Here is a 20,754-nt window from a genome sequence, read left to right on the forward strand (position 1 = left end):
ACTGCTATGATTCCTGATTCCTTATTGCTAGAGTGTGACAGTGTTGATAACTCAGGGAGGCCCCTGGAAGCTTGCTGCACCTGTCTTGTAGGAGGAGAACCATGGTAGCTTATGGTAGCCAGAATTCAGGAGAAGCCTGGTAGCATCTTTTCTACAGATTTTATTAAAAGGCGTAAGTTTTTGTGAGCCATAGCTCATGTCATCAGAGCAGGGCTGCAACTAGGGTCTGTGTCACCCGGGGCAAACATGGATTCCGTGCCCATTTTGGTGCCCCCCAGCGCTTATTTTGGCGCCCCCCCAGCACGGCACCCAGGGCACATGCCCCAGTTGCCCCCCCTAGTTGCGGCCCTGCATCAGAGGCATCTGTGCCCCCAGATGCTCTGGATTCTCCTCTCTCCCTCTTCTTAGAAGCCAAGTGTGAGGCATTGTGAACCCAGCTCAGAGCCAGCTTCATTGCAGCTAACACTTTGGAGCAAAAGATGCAGACTCATTAAGTCCCAAGAGTTTTCTAGACTGGGTACATTTGCATGGAGAGCTGCTACTTCTGAGAACTGTTTGCTACTACTGTGTTGAAGGAGCATCGTTGTATTTGTGCTTGAGGTTCCTGTTAACTAAACTTCAGATTTTTGTTTTTACAGACCATCCAAAGGGAGCTCATAAGAAACTCTGAAGGGAGTCACAAGATTTTTTTTTTAAGGTGATCAGGCTTATGCAGGAATATCAAGAATGCTGTCAAAACTTACCCCCTTTGATTGGACAAGCCTGCAGTAGCAAGTTGCCAAGTTTGTGATATATAGATTACATTTTAATTATTAAATTTCAATTATGATTAAAAGTGATATATTTACTTTAGTCCAAGCCTACTGCTAATGATATGGTTTATTCCTGGGAGGGATGGTACCACAATGTTTGAGAAGCTGTGTTTTCAATAACTATAAACAAGATATCTGGCTTTTTGGAGACATTTTAAATCTCCCTCTCTTTCTCTCTGTCTAAACTATATGCATGTTTACCTGACCATTAAGACCTATTCTGGATTATTCAGATAAAAAAACTAACCTAGTATAAGTTGAATAGGAGGAAAAAAAGAAGTCCAAGGAATGGACTAATTCACTTGATGAATCAAAGGTACCAAGAGGAAAGCTAATTATTTTTATGGTATGAATGTTGCTCACTTCATTAAAATTGATCATTCATATGAGCAGTTTTAAAATGGATATGCCAGTCAAAAATAGGTCTGTAGTTTTAGCTCCTGATTTGACTTTCATGTTTCTAAAATTGAAGTTCAGCCACTTTTTGTATCTTTTAAATAAATTTTAAAAGCAGCAATTCATTCTAAATACAAAAGATCCTCCTGATCTCAAGAAGTCTTGATTCAATATATGAGTAATTTGGGAAAAATAGATTTAGTTCTATTAGCCCTTTAGTAATTGGTTTTATGTGCCATCCGTTCATACTAATTTTAAGAATGTAAAAAAAAAAAACTGAACCAGGCTCAATTAATTACATTTTTTAAAGAATTAATGTTATAAGCCAGTTGACTTCAAAAGAAAACTTTGTGTAAAATTTAATTTTCCAAATTGCTCACATAGCTTTATTTTTCCATAGAAATCCATAGAAATCCTTATATTTAATTTAAAATCTCTATATATTCTGCAATATTTCCTATAGTAATGTATTACTGAATATTCTAAAATCCCATAATTGATTCAAGAGAGGAAGCAGCAATTTGTTATGAAATTATGCCTTGTTTGGTTTATGAATAGGCATATAAAACCCTTGGTTGAACCCTTTAATGGAATATGGATAGTGGAGGCTAAAATTAGCATTTTAAAATTAGCATTAGATTGAATTTCCAGGATATATAATATCTGGTATAATAATATGGTACATTATTATTTCAAAATGTAGGATTGAATTGAATCTGTTTTAGGATGTGACATTAGAAACATCCATGACTAGGAGAAAAGGTAAACTTACTACAAATCTGGTTGAATGATAGCCTCTGCTTTGAATGCCAGAGTGATTCATCTTTTATCATGTGAAAATTGGATAATTCTGAAATATATATTTTAATACCAAGAAGTATAAACAATCCTATATCTATAGAAGATAGATGGTCAAAGATGTGACTATGTTGAGCCCAAATTATTTCAAGGATTAGTTTGATTTCTTAAAACCAAATCAACATAGTGAATTTATCTATAATACCACAATAGAGCATATGCTGATTTCTAAATAATTAGAAACTAATATTGAAAACTTTTTAAGTGCCAATGATTTTTAGTGAGCATTATCCTTTAGAATTAAGAATATGAATCCTGGAATTTTCCTTATATAGTACAGAAAATACAGAAACAAACACAAAAATAAAATTTAAAATACTTCCATACTTTAAATTCTGTATATGTGTTTCATTGGTCTGAGACTGTAAATGCATTCAATTCTTTCCCTGCATAGTAAATATTGTGAATTTCTTTTTAAACAATTCAAAAACATTAATTACAAAATGAATGATGTTTAAACCTGATGCTAAATATACTTGGCTATTTTAAAAATGATTCAGCAGCTTATGGTTTTTCAATCATGTTTTAATTACTACCTTATACATACTCAATTAGCAAGTCAACATGCCAACTCAGAAATAAATTCAGCAGTGTCCATAACAGGGTATAGAGGAGTACAGAGATAACCTTAAAGAAGGAATGCAAGAACCATTAAGTCAACATCAACTTAGTCCTGAGAAAGAACAAGGAGTGAGAAGGAAACTCAGTATACCACCACCATTGCCACCACACCAACTCAATTCTGTTTGGTATAAGGGGGGGGGGGGCAGAAGGAAATTCTATCAGGCCTTCAAAGTTCTGTTATTATATCCTGCAACAATAGAATTCTAGAGTCTTTCTAGAGTCTGTTTCTTGACCTGGCCTACTTAGAAGGGCTGACATCAATCCTGAAAATCTCCCTACTCTCTAATCAGAGAGGTATCTAATCTTGTCTTTGATCGTGGAAATGGCATCAGATCCTCAGGGTGCCCACTGTCCACAGAACAACTTGCTGAAGCATTGTTACAAAATCAACAGCAAACATATATAGAAATAACAAATCTGCACAATGCCATGGCAAAACTAACACAGCATTTGTGTCAAGGAACAACTCAATATTTCTCCGCTGTCATGGACATTGGCTGGAGAAGTTTAGAAGAACCCAGGATCAGTTTTGGACTTTTACAACTCTACCATATGGTAGAGTTCCAGTAACCCTCGCAGAGTCTGTCCCAGACCTGAAGGGCTCTGTGTGTGTGTGTGTTCAAAAACAGCAAAATGGCAGATGTTGCATGGTGATCAAAGCCTTGCCTCCTTTGTATGTGCAGTGGTGTCATATGCACCTACAAAAGGGACAGAATTTTGATCACAACGCTGCACCCAACGTCTTGCACAAACGCCCCAAAATAAACCTTTATTTTGATAAAAACTGTAAAGAATTAAAGAAGAAAAGGTCAATAATATTATAAGAAGTATAGAGCTTCTGATGCTAAGGAAACCTTATATCCATGTGCAACTGAAAAAGAGCTATTAATAAAGAAGTAGAAAGAAACTGGTGGAGATTTTGGAATTTGATTTACAGAAATGATTGTACATTATTTTGACAGTTGTTATATACTTGCAGTTGCTTGTTTTTCTTTTTTATTTCAACTTTCAGTAGAAGGCTATCAAGACTGGGAACCAATTTTAAGACCAGAGTTAAAGCACAATTAAATCTTGGGAAATCTCCAGATTTTAGAGTTATTTCTTCTGAGTTAATTAAGTCTGATGCTAATGATTAATACTGCATGCTTCACTTTTCATTATACTGACAAATCAGATCAACTCTCTTTTCTAAGGCCAAATGATACAGAGAAAGCCAGGGTTCAAGCAAAGTGAAGGCATTCTGCCTGACACATTTCTGTCTCAAGCTCCAGATTTGCATGACTCTGTGTCATGCGAATGCAGCTGTAGAGCAGGACGAGGATGTAGTGACGTAAGAGAGGTATTAAACAAGGACTGTTAATTTTTCTCGCCTCCAAAAAGTTCTGATTATCTTTTAAGTTTCTTTATTATTGGCAGAAACCATTATGGTGACCACCTGAAGTCCAAACTTAAGTTTGATCCTGCTGAAAATTAGAAAAAGTTTATCGGTATTAAAGGAAGCTGACTTGTTTGGAATCCAGTCTTATTATTTAAAGAAGACATATTCATGAATGGTCGGTTATGGAATGTTAAGATATCCCTGTGAAAGTATTTTAGACTTGCAATGTTTGCCTCAGCCTTATGTGCCAGAAGCCACTCCATGCAGCACTGCTTCCACTCCCAGGCATTCTGAATTGGGCAGCACACGCATCTTCACTCTGTCCTGCTGCTCATGGAATGCTGGGAAGGAGTAGGAAGCCAAGCCCCACCACTACCCCGGAGAGTGTGAACATGGTAATTGAGGAAGCACTTGCCTCCTCAGCTAATGCAGTGCCTTAAGCCAACAAAACGGGGGTGGGGGGGTGGGGGATGATTCCATTGCCAGCCCTCCTGCCACTGGCCATTTCCTGAAAACTCTGGGCTAGTGGTGTGAGAGGAAATCTGCTTAGCTATCAAAATGTTATTCTTCCTGCACACCAAGTCCTTAAACACTGGGATAACAGCATGACCCAATAGCAGTTTTGCAGCCAGGCACTTTTCCCAGCAGCTGCATCTATGGAGGTCAGTTGCAGTGTAGAGTTTCTGGGTTTCAGTTGGGAGAGTGAGAAACACCCGGCTTGAGCCTAGAGGCTCGGTGGTGGATGGGGCACTAAGACATAGGTGGAAATTAGAATTCAAGGTCTGTTGCTTACAGAAACAGGAAAATCAAACCCATCTGAAATGGAGATGAGCACCGCCCCCTAGAGTCAGACACGACTGGACTTAATGTCAAGGGAAACCTTAATCTGACCATAGAAAGTGGCCAGAAGGGTTAAGATTGTGCTTGTTGCTAAAACTGCCTGTGAAACTTTTAGAGATCTCTAAGTTTAGGAAACAGGGCAGGCAAGCATTCCTGCAGAGGGTAAAATGGTCCCCCTGCAGATCCCATGGAGCTCTGATCTCCTTCTAGGGCTAAAGCTGGCAGAAAATGGCCTGCCCAAGGACATTGGGGGAGCATAGCATGGTGACACTGATACTGGACTGGGGCACAACCCACAGCTAGGGGCCTGTACAATTTCCTTTTTGCTGACAGGGAAGAAATGGGAGGAACAGGATGGGACGAGAAATTGACTGTAGTTGATTTGCACAAAACCTATATACAATCATTTTTTTTCAGCTGAAAGTTACGTCTATGTGGCAGAGAGGCATTGGCTGGGGCTAAGTTGTAATGCGATTTGTTCCATACTGCCTTAGAATGAACCTAGGCATTTTAGTTTCTAAGCCATATATTAAGGTTTTTTTGAGTAAACCCAGCAAACTGTAGTTTATTCAATAAACCAAGATTAAATAATCTTGGTTTATTATTATTATTTTGCATTCATATGAACAATGCCAGTGGTTTAGAAGGAGCCATTTTCCTGCTAAGCAAGTTAAGTGTTAAGATAATGTTTGGCATAAGCACTTTAATATTTATAATGTTTTGGCCTATAAATCAATTTAGCACTATCGGTGGAATTTACTTTTGAGTAGACATGAATTACCTACAGCAGGTGGCAGCACCTTACTAATCTTGAACAACCTAAGCAGAAATAAACCTTGTTAGCCCTCGGATGGGAAACCACCTGGAAATCTCAGGGTATAGATTGGACTGGAGAGTTGAAAATCCATTCTGGAAGGTGGTCATGGCAAACAATCCTCTTGTTAAGAAAACTACAAGCAGATGTTAATTTAGGCATGGTAAGATTACACAAATGGTGGCTCAGGCCTTTGAATCTGTGTTGTGTCTGTTCTCAGCAACCAAATATGTTACGTAGTAAAAAGGAAGGTGCTTCTGATTACATGGAAAATGTCCTTCCTTGAGTTTTTGTCAGCCACACCACTGCCTGAGCGCCCACTCACAAACATGAAAGCCTCTCTGACATTTGGGACAGAGTAAGATTGGGCTTATCTGAAGAGCTCTGCTTCTGAGACTTCCTATACTGTACTTGGATTACAGACTTTGGTTTATTTCAAGTTTAAAGACTACGGCTGTTTCAACACAATATACTTAACCTTGGGTTAACTCGACTGTTTTACCAAATTAACCCAATTACCTGCATTTGGCAAAAACTAAAACACAGGCTAATGGCAGCTGCTGGGTTTACATAATGTAAAGGTAAAATCTCCTTCCAGGGGCTTAAACTATTGGTGACTACGAAACACATCCATTTTTCTTGGCAACGATATGGGAATAATTTTATTTTGCCACCTTCTGGGACAATATAGATTGACAGATCTATCTATCTTCTCAGTTTTGGGAATAATTTTATTTTGTCACCTTCTGGGATATATATTATAGATATACATAGAAACTTTCCAGTTTAGCCTACAGCTTTGCAGAGTTCCTGGTGTCTCCCATCTCAATATAAACTGGATCCAATCCCGCTAAGATCAGCCAAGCATAGCACAACACACTGAACAACAAATCAGCCAATCACATGTTAGCCTAGTGTGTTTTGAGAGCCCATCTGCTGGCAAGCCTTCATTAGACTATTTTACACCGCACACACACACTCAGAATCTTACTTTATTCGGTCTCGCTTCCGTGTTACAGTTATGTTGAGACACGCAGCGCTGGAAATAGAGAATGCCCAACCAGCGGAGTTTTACAGCAAGAAAAATGGAGAGATAAAAAGCCCCCTCCCCCGAAAGTTTATGCCGGGCAGCCTGCTGGTCCGGGGTTAGGACAGGGCCCTTTTCTCTTGCTCCCGTCCCGGAGCGGGGTCTGCCCAGGCACCCAGCGCCTCCGCCTGGGAAGAGCCGCGCGAGCTTCGGAGCAAAGAGGCTGCGGGCGTGTTCGGGGACTTGTCCTGTAATCGATTGCCGAGTCAGCTGAGCAGCGCTGCCAAGCCAGACAACGCGCTTCCCAGATCGCTCTCTCCCGCTCAGGGTGTCTGGGTGAGACGTCTGTGATGCCTGTCTGTGTGTGTGTGTGCGAGCGAGCGAGCGAGCGAGCGCGTGAGTTGCCGGATCGGTTTCTCGGGGTTTGACCAGTTGTCCCAGGCTAACCCTGCTCTCTGAAGATGGAGGAAGTAAAAAACAGGATTACCCTTAGCTACAGATCCACTGCCTTAGTTTCCATAACCAACTGCGGGGCACAAACACACGATCGCTAAGCCCAGGAAAGAAACCGAGAAAGGAAAAGACTCATTAACAAAACAAACCAACCGGGGGGGGGATGATGGAATTGTTTCCCTACACGCACTGCTGAGGTAAATCTTTGTTGGGCTATCTCTTCGGCTTGGTTGGCGGCGGGTGGAAACAAGAACATTTATCTCTGGAAAGGCTGCCTGGCGGGCTCTGTCTTCTGTGTCGCTGGGGTGCAGTGGTGGATAGGGGTGTGTGTGTGTGTGGTTGCGAAGGGAAGGGAGGCGGAGAAGGTCTGTCACAGAGTACCTCGTAATTATGGAGCATCTCTTACCCGGGGTCAACAGGACTTGTTGCTATTTAATCCCAAAATAAATCTTTAGAATAACATGAGGACGCAAAAAGGGTAGATTAGCATTTCGGTTTGGCAAACCATCGTGTAATGTTGGCCGACCGATCCATCTGAATGCAGATTAAAGGATGCTTTAAAAAACAGAATTCTGATATCTAGGGGGTTAATTCGTCCCCAGTTTTGATACGGTTGGCTTTTGTTTTCCTAACTGAGCCGAGCTTGTCAATTGCAGTTAGAAGCAGCCTCGCATCCAAGATGCACGCGGATTCCTCTGATAAAATCTCCTCGAAGGATAACACAAGATTTCATGGCACTCCACGCATTCTATTTAAAAATGCAGGGCTTAAATTAATTGACAGGGCGCGGAAAGAAACATAGACACCGGTAAAATTAGGAGATCTTTTTATTTTGCCTGGGGCCAAAAATAATTACTGGCCTGAGTTTCTAGATTCTTTTTTCTTCTTAAACTCCCTGATCTACTCCTTCCAGCCCCCCCCCCTTTTTTTTCTTCTTCTTTTCTTTCCTCCAAGATTTTCCCCCCTTCCCTCTCGGTTCTTAAGGAACCGGTGGATCAAGTTTTCTCTCGTCTGGTTAATCGCACTGCTGTAGCTTTGGCTGACCTCTCTCTCCCTTTTTTTGTTCTTCATCTTTCCTGAAAGTACGTGCCATTCCCAATAAGCCCATCCTGAAAGGGGGGGGGGAGGGAGAGAGAGAGAGAGAAGACGCTTCCTTCTTCATTTTTGCTTCGTTTCCCTTCCGATCCACTTGCTCTGAATGATCTACCTGTAAGTTTTCTTCATCTTCCCTTGAGCTCTGGAGGCGGGAGGTGGGATGAGAAAAAAAATAGAGTTGGCTTATTTCAAAAGGCGCCCCCATCTTGCTGTAGTTCCAGGGCACCATAATTCCGTCTGTCTCTTCGTTCTTGGCTGGGAGGAGGGGTTAGAAGCTGCCATCAGAATCTGGAAATGGTGAACAAACTTTATTTTAACCGTAGAACTTTTGTTTCTTTCTCTCTCCCTCCACCCCCGCCCCCCCTCGCCGGCACTGTTTCCTTACCTTTCTATCCATCTCATTGGCTGGGATAGTATTTCTCTCCTCCCCCGTGGTCTTTAGGAACTTTTTTTCCCCTTGTTACCGTGTATGTTACCTGCAGAAGGTGGAAGATAAGGTAATTTTGGAAAGGCATGAGGGAATTGCTCTTATGCTAAAACATTTAGATCTCAAGTATTATTCTTAAAGTCATGTAAACATCAACGTGATGGCAGCGTTGCCCGTTGAAATCTAAGCATTATACTGAGTATCTTGGGAATTTGATATGTTGTATGCCAAAGAGAAAGGAAGGCAGCAGAGAAGTCTTTCTTTCTTAAGGAGGGGGATGAGGTAAAGGGAAGTGGTTTAGGAGACAAGAAATGGAGCTGCCTGTTTTCCAGTAAGTAATGGAGAAATTCCAGGAGCTGGGGCTAAATATACTTGGCAATCAATACAGAAATGGTTCATTGTGAATAATTTAACTGCTTGATGTAATAAGAGTTTTGAAACTAAAGGCAAAAGGGAGCTGGGGAACTAGGAGGGAAAAAATGAAATTCTTATTGGGGCAAGATATTTTTTCCTTTTAAATTTCCACTTAAAAGAAAATGTTTATTATTTAGCTTTTCATTTTATTTCATTTTTATTCATAGTGACTGAGTGTCATCTAATATAGTTATTTGGATTTCTGGAAAGTAATAGCATGCTTCTTGCTAGCAAAGTGCTTCAAGAAACTTCTGAGATTGCAGTAATGCATGCAATCTGGAACTACTTTAAAAATTGCTCCAGGGTTAAAAAGTTAGAAAAGCTAGAATAAACTGGTTCCTGTGCAAAAATGTTATATCAGTGCTGTGGAAGCATAGATGTACCATTTTTTGTTCAGCAGTTGAAAACACCATAGAAGAACCATAATGGGAAGAAACTTTGTAGTACTGACATTTGACAGTGCTTAAAAGTCAGTCCCAAAAAAATCCTACTGGAGATATTCAGATTCCCTGTTGGGTTTATTAACAAATACACTACTGCTCACAGCCTTAGTGTAGCAGTAGCTGTTGATCGTTAAGCCAATGGCAAACCAGTTAACACACACCTGACCTAAATAGGATTTATTTAGAAACTGTTTAGTAATTATTTTAGTGTGACTCCCCCTCACCTCCTCCAGGTTCATTTTTGGAAAAATGTAATTAACCTATTCTGATCACTGGGCGCTTTCAGAAAGATTCTAGGCAGAAAGCCTTCTGCTACTCAAACATTGCTTGATTAGCAATGGCAAAAAGGAGAGTTCACTAGGATACCTTGATCTTCAAGTGTTGACAGAGTGAGGGCATCTTTGATGGTGTTCTTTTTGCTTTATAGCACTGCACTTTGATTATGGAAGTGGAGGCTACTGATGGATACCTGCCCTGTAAGTATCAGGTTAATTTTCCTTTTGCCTGTTCGACTTTCACCTTATTGGGAGATGAAGTATTATGAACTATCTTTACTATTTTTTTTTTAATAAATTGGCTAGGTTTGGTCATTTCAGTGACACTGTGTAGAGTCTTGAAGGACCGAAGGTGGTAGGCAGCCTGTATGGAATGTAGCCTTTCCCTCTTTGTTTTTTTAAAAATTTAAATAAACCATACACTGTATGTAGAGGAACTAAGTGTGAAATAGAAGGGGGTGTGGACATTTCTTTGGCCTTGTCCCAGGACAATAATATTCAGTCAATGTTGTTAATGCTGAGCAAGCCAATAAACAGATCTTTCTGCCATATCTTATAAGCAGTTGTAACCTAAATGCTAGCCTTTAATGTTTGGAAGAATCTAATAACCTTAGGAGCGGAGTTACCAGAAACAATTTTGTTCTGAGTGCAAATAATATTTTTTCTATATAAAAACTGACAAGTTTTTTTTGATATATCAGGTGACCATGACCTTTCACCTGAAAGGGAGCACTCCAATATGGCAATCGACCTTACTTCAAGCACACCCAATGGGCAACATACCTCACCAAGTCACCTGACAAGCAGTAAGTTGTCTTTTACAGTCTTTTGCATAATAAATTAATTGATCTTGTCCCATCTATGTGGTTGGTTCATATACAAGAAGACAGGGCGGATTGATTTGTCATACTAATACCTAATCTAAACCTGAACGTGACTGGTAGTCTAAATTATTCCTAACTTGCTAATGAGTATTGGTGTTTGGTTGAACCTGATAGAAAAACTTAAACTTGTTGGAAATGGGTGTAGCTTCTTTTGTGATTGTAATCATATCTACAAATTAATTGCAAGCAAAAGCAGGACATTTCAGAGTATTCAGCTATTCCAGAAATATGTTTGGTGGACTGAATGACTGAAAACACACATAAAGTGTTCTCTGTTACTGTTCAACCTCCTTTCCTTTACTTTGTGAGACTTTTTAAAATGAGTTCTGTGTTGTTGGATGCTTGCAACACTTTAAATGCTTAAAGAAGAGAATATACATTTCTCCTGGCTTTAGTCACTTAGATTCATTTATCAGATAGCTGTGGATTGCTTCAGTATTGGTTGGAATATTAGATATCCATTTGTTCTGCTTTATATGACTGAGAATTTTGATTTTATGACTTTTTCATCTGCCTAATTTTCTTATGAACATTTTTTATGTGGATTGCTCCATTTTTATGTTATTTCACACTTGATCATTCTAATTACTTCAAGCCTGGTTTACCAGGTACTTTTTAAATTCTGTTTTTGTTGTGTTTTATTGGCTTGGGACTATAAGTAAATAGATAGTTATACATTATTACAGATTAAACTCTGCTAGAAAATGAAGCTTCAAGAATAAATTTGCAATAATAAAATATCATCTTTCTATCACCCCTTACTGAGAGGGAGATATTGCACTCAGCCATTTCTCTTGTCCTCCAGAAAATTATGAGTAATAACTACAGGGTTATTAGGAAACACTCAGTTATTATTTACAAGTTGCTAATGAATATGGTTATTAGTATTCTGGACTAAATTTTATGGATTAGTCTTTCATGAAGTATATAAACTACTCTTAAACTGTGGAATGGAAGTTCAAATATGGTTTAGGTTTAGTCTTTCTTATGAGATTAGGAAGAGTGGAATGTATAAGAAGCCAATATTTTCTCAGTGGGCTTGGTTTAGTTAAATATCCTTAAAACAAAATATAATAAAATGTAAAAGTAACTTGATGTCAGAGACAGAGGATTTCATGTATATATTCCATTTAATCTACTATGTGTTTTTTGTGGCTAAAACTGAGACCTGAATAATAGGTAACAGTGAAAACTTTCTCAGTCATTCAGTCTTATCCTGTTGCTCTTCCAGGATTTAACTCCTTCAAATAAATAATAGAACAATTTGCACTGAGGCTCCTTTGAAAAGATCAACTGAGAACTACATCCCTTGCCATGGTCTAGTTTATTTGAATGCCGTTGAAACAAGAAGGAACCCCATAACAGGCAATTTACCTGGCTTTTTATGTACTGTAAATACTGCATGTACCAGACAGCAGAAAGAAAAAAAACTGCTTTCGAAACAAACCATTCTCACCCAACTGTATTAAAATTACATGCTTTGGAGAGAGTGTTTTTTCCTCGTATTTCTTTGCCTGTGGCAATTCCAAGGGAGTAAGACTTGGCTATACTATGCATGTTTTCATGTTTCCTTCCAAAAGGTTGCAGGTCAAATATTTTTGGCACATTTTTCATAGATGTCAGCTTCATCTTTTCATTACTGCATCTATAATTACATATACATAGATTATGGATGAAGCCAAGTTCTCTTCTTTTTAATGAGTGCTACCTGCTACATTAGATTGGCTCATGTAATGTATTGCATATACTTAGAGAAAAAAGGGCTGTGCTTTGGATTATTAATTTGAGTACCTTATTGACAAGTTTGTAATTGAACATTGATGGGAAATGTAAATAACAAACAGACCTTCTCTCTAATTTTGTTTCAGTATTGAATAATACAGCCTCAGATTGAGGAGGTCTCATGGAACAAAAGTTTCATTCATTGTACATGCTGAAATTGTAATGAATGAGTTGCATGAACCTTTGCTACCGCAGATAGGAAAACTCTGAACCTCAAGGAGTTTTGCTGATCAATAAACTCAGGGATGGTGATGATGCAAAAGATTGTAGACACTTCTTATTTTTGGTGGGGAACAGTCCATGTATTTCAAGATTTTTTTTCCTGCTCTTGCTGAGCAGATGTCCTTTACATGTTGCTTCCCTAAGTAGCTGCATTGTTTACCCTACAGCTGAGCTGGCTTTGCCCTGGTCTGATCAAGGAGGAAAGGTTGCTGAGGGTTTTCACCTGCATGAAAAGAGAGACAAGACCCTTGCTGGGTCTGAGGAAGTAGCTGTAGTTAAAGGGTTGTAGGAAATGTTCGTAACACTGATCTATCTAGGGCTTGACATTCATATATCTACTCTCTGTTTCAAGCTCAGAGTATTTCTAGAATGCTGAAAACCGCCTGTTGGAGGGGCAGGGGGGTTGTGAAGGTTTGCACTTGAAATGATTCAAAACAAAATGTTTTGCACACCCCTATAATTTAGTGATCTCAGTTGTTTCGGCATAGAGAAAAGTATAGCAGTGGAGAAAATTTAACACTCTCTGGTTTCCTAGTATGTGTTAAGAATCTTTGCATCACTTTACAGACAACATAGACACTATATATCTTAAGCAGTGGTAGATTGCCATATGGTAAATAACTAACTAGATTTGCACAAATGTTTGAAATAGCTTCCTTAGCTGTGGCCCATTAGTTCATACTCTTCGCTTTGCTCTGCTGTTAGATGTATCAGTTCCTTTGGTGTTTATGTATATGTTTCTTAGTTCTCATAGAAATGGTTGGCTTATATCTTGGCTCTTCTATCCTAACACATAAAGAAAAATATGTATTTGGAACATTAAACTTTCTGTATGCAGGCAGAGCCGCAACTAGGAGGGGCAACCGGGGCATGTGCCCCGGGCGCTGCGCTGGTGGGGCACCAAAATGAGCGCTGGGAGGGCGCCAAATGCGTGCTGGGGAGGCGCCAAAATGGGCGCAGAATCCATGGTTGCCCCGGGTGACACAGACCCTAGTTGCGGCCCTGTATGCAGGAAATGTTTTTATATAGAAGAATACGTGGGCTTCAAATAGGAACTCTCCATGAGGATTTGTACTCATATGAATTAATCATTTTTGTAATGCATGGGAAAGTTTTGCCGTGCTGTTAGTGGACTTCAGCTCAGTTCAACTCTCAATTTTATTGGCTCTTACTTTATTCATTGTTGCCCGATTAATTTGGTTAACTCAGCCTTCTGAAATTCGGTGAAGTTTAGATGTATAGCACTTCAAATCCCATAATTCTTCAGTAATGCTAGGAATTGGGGAAGTTGATGTCCAACACCTCTGAAATGCATTAGATTGGGTAACACTGGGTTAACTACATGAAAATGTAAGGAATTCCTGCTTCTGCTGTGATTTAATAAATGTAATTCATTTTTCCAATCTGTTATCTGGCTTTCTGATTCATACATCTAAAACATGACCAACTGATAAAATAAAGTATTGACAACTTCTATTAATTATTATCTTCTGTTAACAAGCTTTAGCTATAAGCTTCTTTGTATGTCCACAGTGAATGTATAAAACTGTATTAAAAGATTGGATGATTTTAACTGAAAGACATATTTTGTAAAATATAATAAAGTAGGTGCATTTAATTTAGCATATCAAAACATTTTAGTAACCTCTTTATAAACTGGTTATATCTAGAAAATTCTATTGTATTCTTCCAAACAGATGTTTTGCATATCTTCTGTAGTATCTATTACTTCTTTATTTTGTTGTTTCCCCATTCTGGTGCCCAGTTCAGAAGACTGACAGATCCATTATATATACATATGTTTTACTTGAGAATTCTTTTTAACTGTTGCATTCTAGTTCATAAACACATTGCATACAAACTATTGTGCAAACATGTTACTACTTACTTTCCCAATTTTTCCAAAGAGTGGATAAGAGAAACCCTGGACTTAGTTTAAGCTATGAGAAGAGTGCTGGCAACTTTAAGGTATCTTTGGAATTAATCTAACAAGTACAAGCACTGAGTACCAGTTGTATTTCAGCTGAAACGGGAAAGAGGCATCAGTCTGCCCTGCCATGGCAAAAGCCTTCCCTCCCAAAAGCAGGCTTAGGACTGAAGATGCTCAGCTAGTCAAGGGATATGGACTGTCATTGGGGAAAGAAAAAAAAGTGTGGTCCTGAAAATGGAACTGAACCATCCTGGTGAAAGCTATACCCCACCCCCTGCCCCAAATGTTACCATGCGTACCATCACCTTCAATAAAAGAGGTAAAAATTGCACAAGTAAATATCTTGTATTTCTAAAGTATTCTGGGGGGCTGTGTCTTTCACAAGGTATTAGACAAGAATCAGTTGATTTACTGTAAATGGCCCAGAGTCCCTTGTGGGAGATGGGTGGTGATAAATTTGGTTAATAAATAAATAAATATAAATAAATAAATAAAATTCTGCATAGATTAACCTACTGAAGTTCCTCACCGTCCCAAATCACAACTAAAAACTCCTTCGCATTCTGCTGCTCCCTTGAGCCCAGTACTGTGGTATACCTGGAGGGGGGTGGGGCAAGAAGAAAAAATGAAGCTTCTTCCTTGTTCATGCTTTGTATTGTAAGCCTACTTAGTAGGAAAAGTTTACTGCGTTTGAAAAAGAGAATGAACTACAGCTATTTATTACAGGACCCATTTATTTGTTCTGTTTATAGCTCTTGTAAATGAAGTGCTTAAGGTCTGTGTTAGGGTCAGGGAGATCCATGGTAAAGTCTATCCATAGCCATGAAAGTTCAGTAGATGACTTGGGGCCAGGAACAATCTCTCAACCCAACCTATCTTACAGGGCTGCTGTACAAAAAATAAAGAGAATATAATATATGCTGTCTTGAGTCACTTGAGGAAAATGGGATATAAATCTAAATAAAGAGTAAATCAGTTTCAAATGGAAGTAGTATGGCAGACAAGAAAACCACCAATGCAATTCTTCATTTTACTTAATGCTCTTCAGCTGCAAACTTTGCTTTCACTCAGCCATGCATACAGAACATGGCTTCTCAGGTGGGTGATCTATTCTGGGAAAAAAAATATTGTAATAGAAAACTTTTATGTTGTAGCCCCGATTCAGGCAACATCTTTAGCAAAATTATACAGGAACATCAATTGAATAAATGAGGATGGTCCAAACTCATAGGAATACTAGAAGCAAGAAAAATTTATTCTAACTTAGTATTAGTTTTGACACTTCCAGTGCAAGATAGAACAGATTTTTTAAATGTCAGGGTAAGGAAAGAATTACGAATTAAAGCATCTTTTTAAAGTATCAAAGTATCTGAATGGCCCCATCCATTCTTTGCTTTCTAATAGCCCTAGACCCCCATTTATTTGTTAGGTTTATATTCTATCTTTTCTCCAGGAACTCGCGCTGCTTCCATGGGGATCTCACTTCATTTTTCTCTCACAGAGGTAGATTAAGGTATGAGACAATGATTGATCCAAAGTCACTGAGAGAGTTGCCAGGTGGCAGGATGACTTGAACTTGGGTCTCCTCAATCCTAGTCATAACTTGAACCACTCCACCCCACTTGGCCACTCTACTGAATTTGGATTTGAGTTTGGTGTAGAGAAAATGAACTTATCTGCATTGTAAACATGAATAGTTTGCCTGCCAGTAATGGCTGACAAACTGCAATTTGAAATCGTTTCAGTCTAGTGGCTGAGATCTGGCCATCACTTGTCAGTCTTCATGAAACCTCCCTCACATGCCTCCCAGCTCTTCCCTTGCAGGCGAGAAGAATAGTAAAGGTTTGTTGGCTTTTTCTTTAAAGGAAAAGGCTGAGATTCACAGAATGTCCTACTGAAGGTTGGCCTCCTTGAGTCAAAGGCTTGTGTGTCCTCTCTAGCAAGATGTAGGAGGAGAGCCATGTTAGCCCATGATAGCCAAAATCAGGAGGAGTCTGGCAGCACCTTTCCAAACTAACCAATTGTATTAAAAGGCTTACTCTTTTGTGAGCTACAGCTTACTTGGTTAATGCAATGGAGTGACTAGACTGATGTAGGATTAGAATTGGGATGAGGCAATGGGGGGTGGGGGTGGGAGGGAGAAAGAGAAAAGACAAGGAGAAGACAACAGTACAATTTGTTCATCCGAAAAGGTGCGGAGTCTCCTTGTGACTCTGGAAACTTATTACTCAGGAGAGAACAATGGATACAGCCCCATTTTCTAAAATGGCAAAAAGTACAAAAGGAGTGATAAAAAAGGTTATGTTGTCTTTCTGAAAAAAGAAATGGATATGGTTGGGAGGGGGGTGCACACACAGAGAGACATACAACTTATACATCCCTATTCATATTATGTGTCTTACTGTAACATACTGTCCATACTTACATTTCTGCAATGCTTGCTTTCTTTCTTATCTCACAAAATAAAAACTGGCCGCAGTTGCTGGAAATGTGCTCTTCTCAGTCTCGGATAAGAGCTGGAGGCTCTACCACTGCACCAGGGCCAGCTAGATGTGTGAGGTACCATGGATTGGCTAGGAGCAGCGACTGGCTATACTTCTTGAGACCGAGGGCTTCGCCCATTTGGCTAATTCTTGGCGGAGCTCCAAAAATGTTGCTTGCTTTGATTTTCTGGAATATTTAGCAGTGGCAGCTGCCTATCCTGCCCCTCCCTAAGTTTTGTAGAAAAATATACTTCCCATGTAATGTATAAAAGAGAATTTACCAAGCAAAAGGTTATGGTATCAATACTTGCCAAATAAACATATTATTCCGTTTTTTTCTGATTTATTCTGTACTGCTATACCTACCTAGCCACCATTTACCTTCAACATGTAGTTTCATGACTGAAATTTGGTTCTGGCCAAATAAACAGAAGGGTTGTTGTGGATTTAAGGATAAACACAGTCTTTCCCAAACAAATAGTTTCTAGAAGTGCTGGATTAAAGCCATCATCCCCAGTCAGCCAAACCTCTGGCTATGCTGTTTGGAATTGTGGCCCAATATTACCACAACTGGTAGCTTAGGAAAGGCTGGTTAAGCTAGCAAACAGTTGCAGCCTGTTAATAAACTTAAGCATTTACGATTGTTGTAGGTTTTTATGTTAGACTTGTCTAGATAGCCTAAATTCCTCAAGTCAGACAATGGAACATTGGCGTTGGCAAGAGTGACACTTACTCCAGTTCCCATCAAGGAGGTGACCTTTCTTCTCTCTCCTTCTCTCTCCCCCCACCGCCCCAACTTTTTGGTGGAATTTTCTACTGAAATATTCAAAAATCTGAACTGATCTGTATCTTTCTTGTATGTATATTTTGAGATCTCATACAGTGTGTTCTTTAGTGGCATGTTATGTATTTCTTGGGCAGAAAATATGAGATGTGGGTTTAGCTGTTCTATAGCTTGCTCAGACATACATTCTATGGTATGTCTGAGCAAGATTTCCAATCTTTCCTCTTCTTTTGCCAATTTGTCTGATAATAGAACTTAAGATGCTGGTAGTTATTACAAAGTAAATTTATTAAATTTAATTCTCCTCTCTGGTCCCCAGCCCTTTAAATTGGATTCCTCAAGAAAAGCTTCTTCTTGTTTAATCCACAGTTATATGCAGTTACTTTCCTTGGAGTATTATTATACCAGACATGACTCATCCATTGGCATATGACATGATTCCACTTAATTTGCATACTGTAATTGTATAGCAATGCAGCAAAACTTGTTTGAGACTATTTCTTCCCTCACACAATAAGTTTGTCAAATTTCATTACTGGGTGTAATGCTTGTTAAATACAGCTTACTAGTAATAGTAAATGTGAAATTATACAGTGTGTTGTATATGTACCCAAACTTATACACGTACATAAACATGCTTGCTCCTTTCTAAATATTAAGGTAGGTAACTAGCAGGCTGCATGTGGCTCCCATTATCCCCTTTTATAACATCTGAATCACCTGTATTTTGCCACTGAAAATCACAGGTTGGTGGCAAACTGCCGTTTAGTGGACCTCTGCCAAAAAAAGTAAGTCTTGGCAGTTCTAATGTACAGTTTGACATGCTTTTAAGTGTTCCACAGAATATTTTTTATTATACTGATATATATATATACTGTGGTATTTTATTACAGTGGTAAGTCTCATAACCTTGTTAGTTTTCTTTATTACAAATAATTACTATAAAGAACAAATGTTTCCTAGCACTACATTGGTGTGTTGCTTGACTATCAATTAATGTATTATATGTTGCTTTTTTGTCCAAAGCAAAGCACAATTGATAAGCTCAATATAATAAAGCAGCAAACTATATTAGCAAAATGAAAGTACAAATAAAAAGGCAATGCTACAATACAACTAGTCCCAATGATCGATTGATCTATCTGTCTGTCTGTCTGTCTGTCTGTCTGTCTAATTAATTCAATTTGTACCCTGCCCAACTTCAAGTGACTATGAGTGGTTTACAAAAAACATGAGAATTGTAAAATAGTAAAACAACAGCAATACAAGAAGCAGCAAAGATAACAAAACTGGGCAGCAACAAATACATGAAAGGGGCTGTACCCATCCATTTTTAAAGGTCTGGGCAAAGAGCTATGTCTTCAAGGCCCTCTGAAATGCCAGTAGACGAGGAGCCACCCAGATCTCAGGGGGAACCTCTTTCCAGAGGGCAGGTGCTGCAGCAGAGAAGGCATGCTTCTGGGGTTCCCATAGATGGCATTGTTTAATTGGAGGAACCTGGAGTGTACCAAACCAGCCAGACTGAAGTGGCTAGGCAGTTACTAGGGAAGACAGGTGGTTCCTCAACTAGCCAGGCCTCATACCATGCACAGCTTTATAGGTAACGACCAGCACCTTGAATCGCACCCAGAAGCAAATTGGCAACTAGTGCAGCTTGCAGAGCAGAGGTGTCACATGGGCATGCCCATCACTGCCTGTGCCACTGCATTCTGGACTAGTTGAGGATTCTGGGTGGTTTTCAAGGACAGCCCCATGTAGAGCGCATTGCAGTAGTCAAGCTGAGAAGAACAGGGTATGAGTGCCTGTCTGAAGGCTCTCGATCTAGGAAGGCACCCAACTGGCACATCAGACGAGGTTATGCAAAGGCCTTCCTGGCCACAGCTGCGACCTGCTCATTGTGCAGGAGCTGTGAGTCCAAGAAGACACCCCCCCAGACTGCACGCCACTCTATAGGATTTTTTAAAAAATCCACTTTAAGAGAATGTTATATTTTTATATGATACACTATATTTTAAAAATATAGTTCATAGATGCTTACAGGGTGTATACTGACATTACCTTTGATGCATGATATTTGCCATATCTGCTTTAGTATAAGAACTTCCTCTTCCATTTCTCAAGCAGAGAAAATTGCTACGGCATCGGTGGTGCTGTGGTGAAATATAAGTTCCTGGGCCATTAAAATGGTATTCACTCTACCAAAAAAAAAAAAGAAAAAAGGACTTGGCTGTAAATGACAGGGCCTTGGTAAGAAGGCTCTGTTGACATCATCATTACAACAACTTACAGTTTTTAAACTTCTTAAACTGATAATATCTTTACAGTTGAGAAATATTAATGTTTGAATAGGGATAGAATACCGGCATAATTTAACATCATATTATCCTCAGATACAACCGGCCTGTTTGGAAGCCTTAAAAATATAAAAGAGAATTTCGGATTGAAACTCAGTTAATTAGCTGGGGACTCTTTATGATGTAAAATTCCATTCAAATCCATCTTAGTGTATCTTCAAGTATTGATCATAAAAATAATTCACAGATGATACTAAACCTACTTAAAATTGCATTATATGAATTGCATTCTTTTTAGAAGAGGTTGTAATAGAATTGATACATATTACTATCTGTGGTGGCAAGAAACTCATTTTAATTTAACATTTTTGAGGAAACTGGAAAAAAACCTCAGCAAGCTTTGATAATTAATTCTAGCGTGGCTTCATTGTCCATTTCCCCCAAGATTTATAAAATGGTGCAACATAAGAAATGAATCCATTTTTTCGTGTTAGCTGCCAGGTTTACTGTGGCAAAGCA

General features: G+C 39.1%; 1 protein-coding gene across 2 annotated transcripts in view; it reads left to right on the forward strand.

The window, feature by feature from the left end:
- The first annotated feature begins 7,203 nt into the window (after positions 1-7,203).
- IKZF2 (IKAROS family zinc finger 2) overlaps positions 7,204-20,754 on the forward strand; it is a 119,954-nt gene continuing 106,403 nt past the window's right edge. For both annotated transcript variants that reach the window (XM_063317913.1, XM_063317914.1), the window contains exons 1-3: positions 7,204-7,399; positions 10,009-10,057; positions 10,558-10,662. In XM_063317913.1, coding sequence (XP_063173983.1) covers positions 10,024-10,057; positions 10,558-10,662 — 139 coding nt within the window. In that variant the 5' untranslated portion in view covers positions 7,204-7,399; positions 10,009-10,023. The remainder of the gene's footprint in view (positions 7,400-10,008; positions 10,058-10,557; positions 10,663-20,754) is intronic.

The sequence above is a fragment of the Candoia aspera genome, chromosome 1 (genome assembly GCF_035149785.1).
Source record: "Candoia aspera isolate rCanAsp1 chromosome 1, rCanAsp1.hap2, whole genome shotgun sequence".
Classification (NCBI taxonomy): Eukaryota; Metazoa; Chordata; class Lepidosauria; order Squamata; family Boidae; genus Candoia; species Candoia aspera.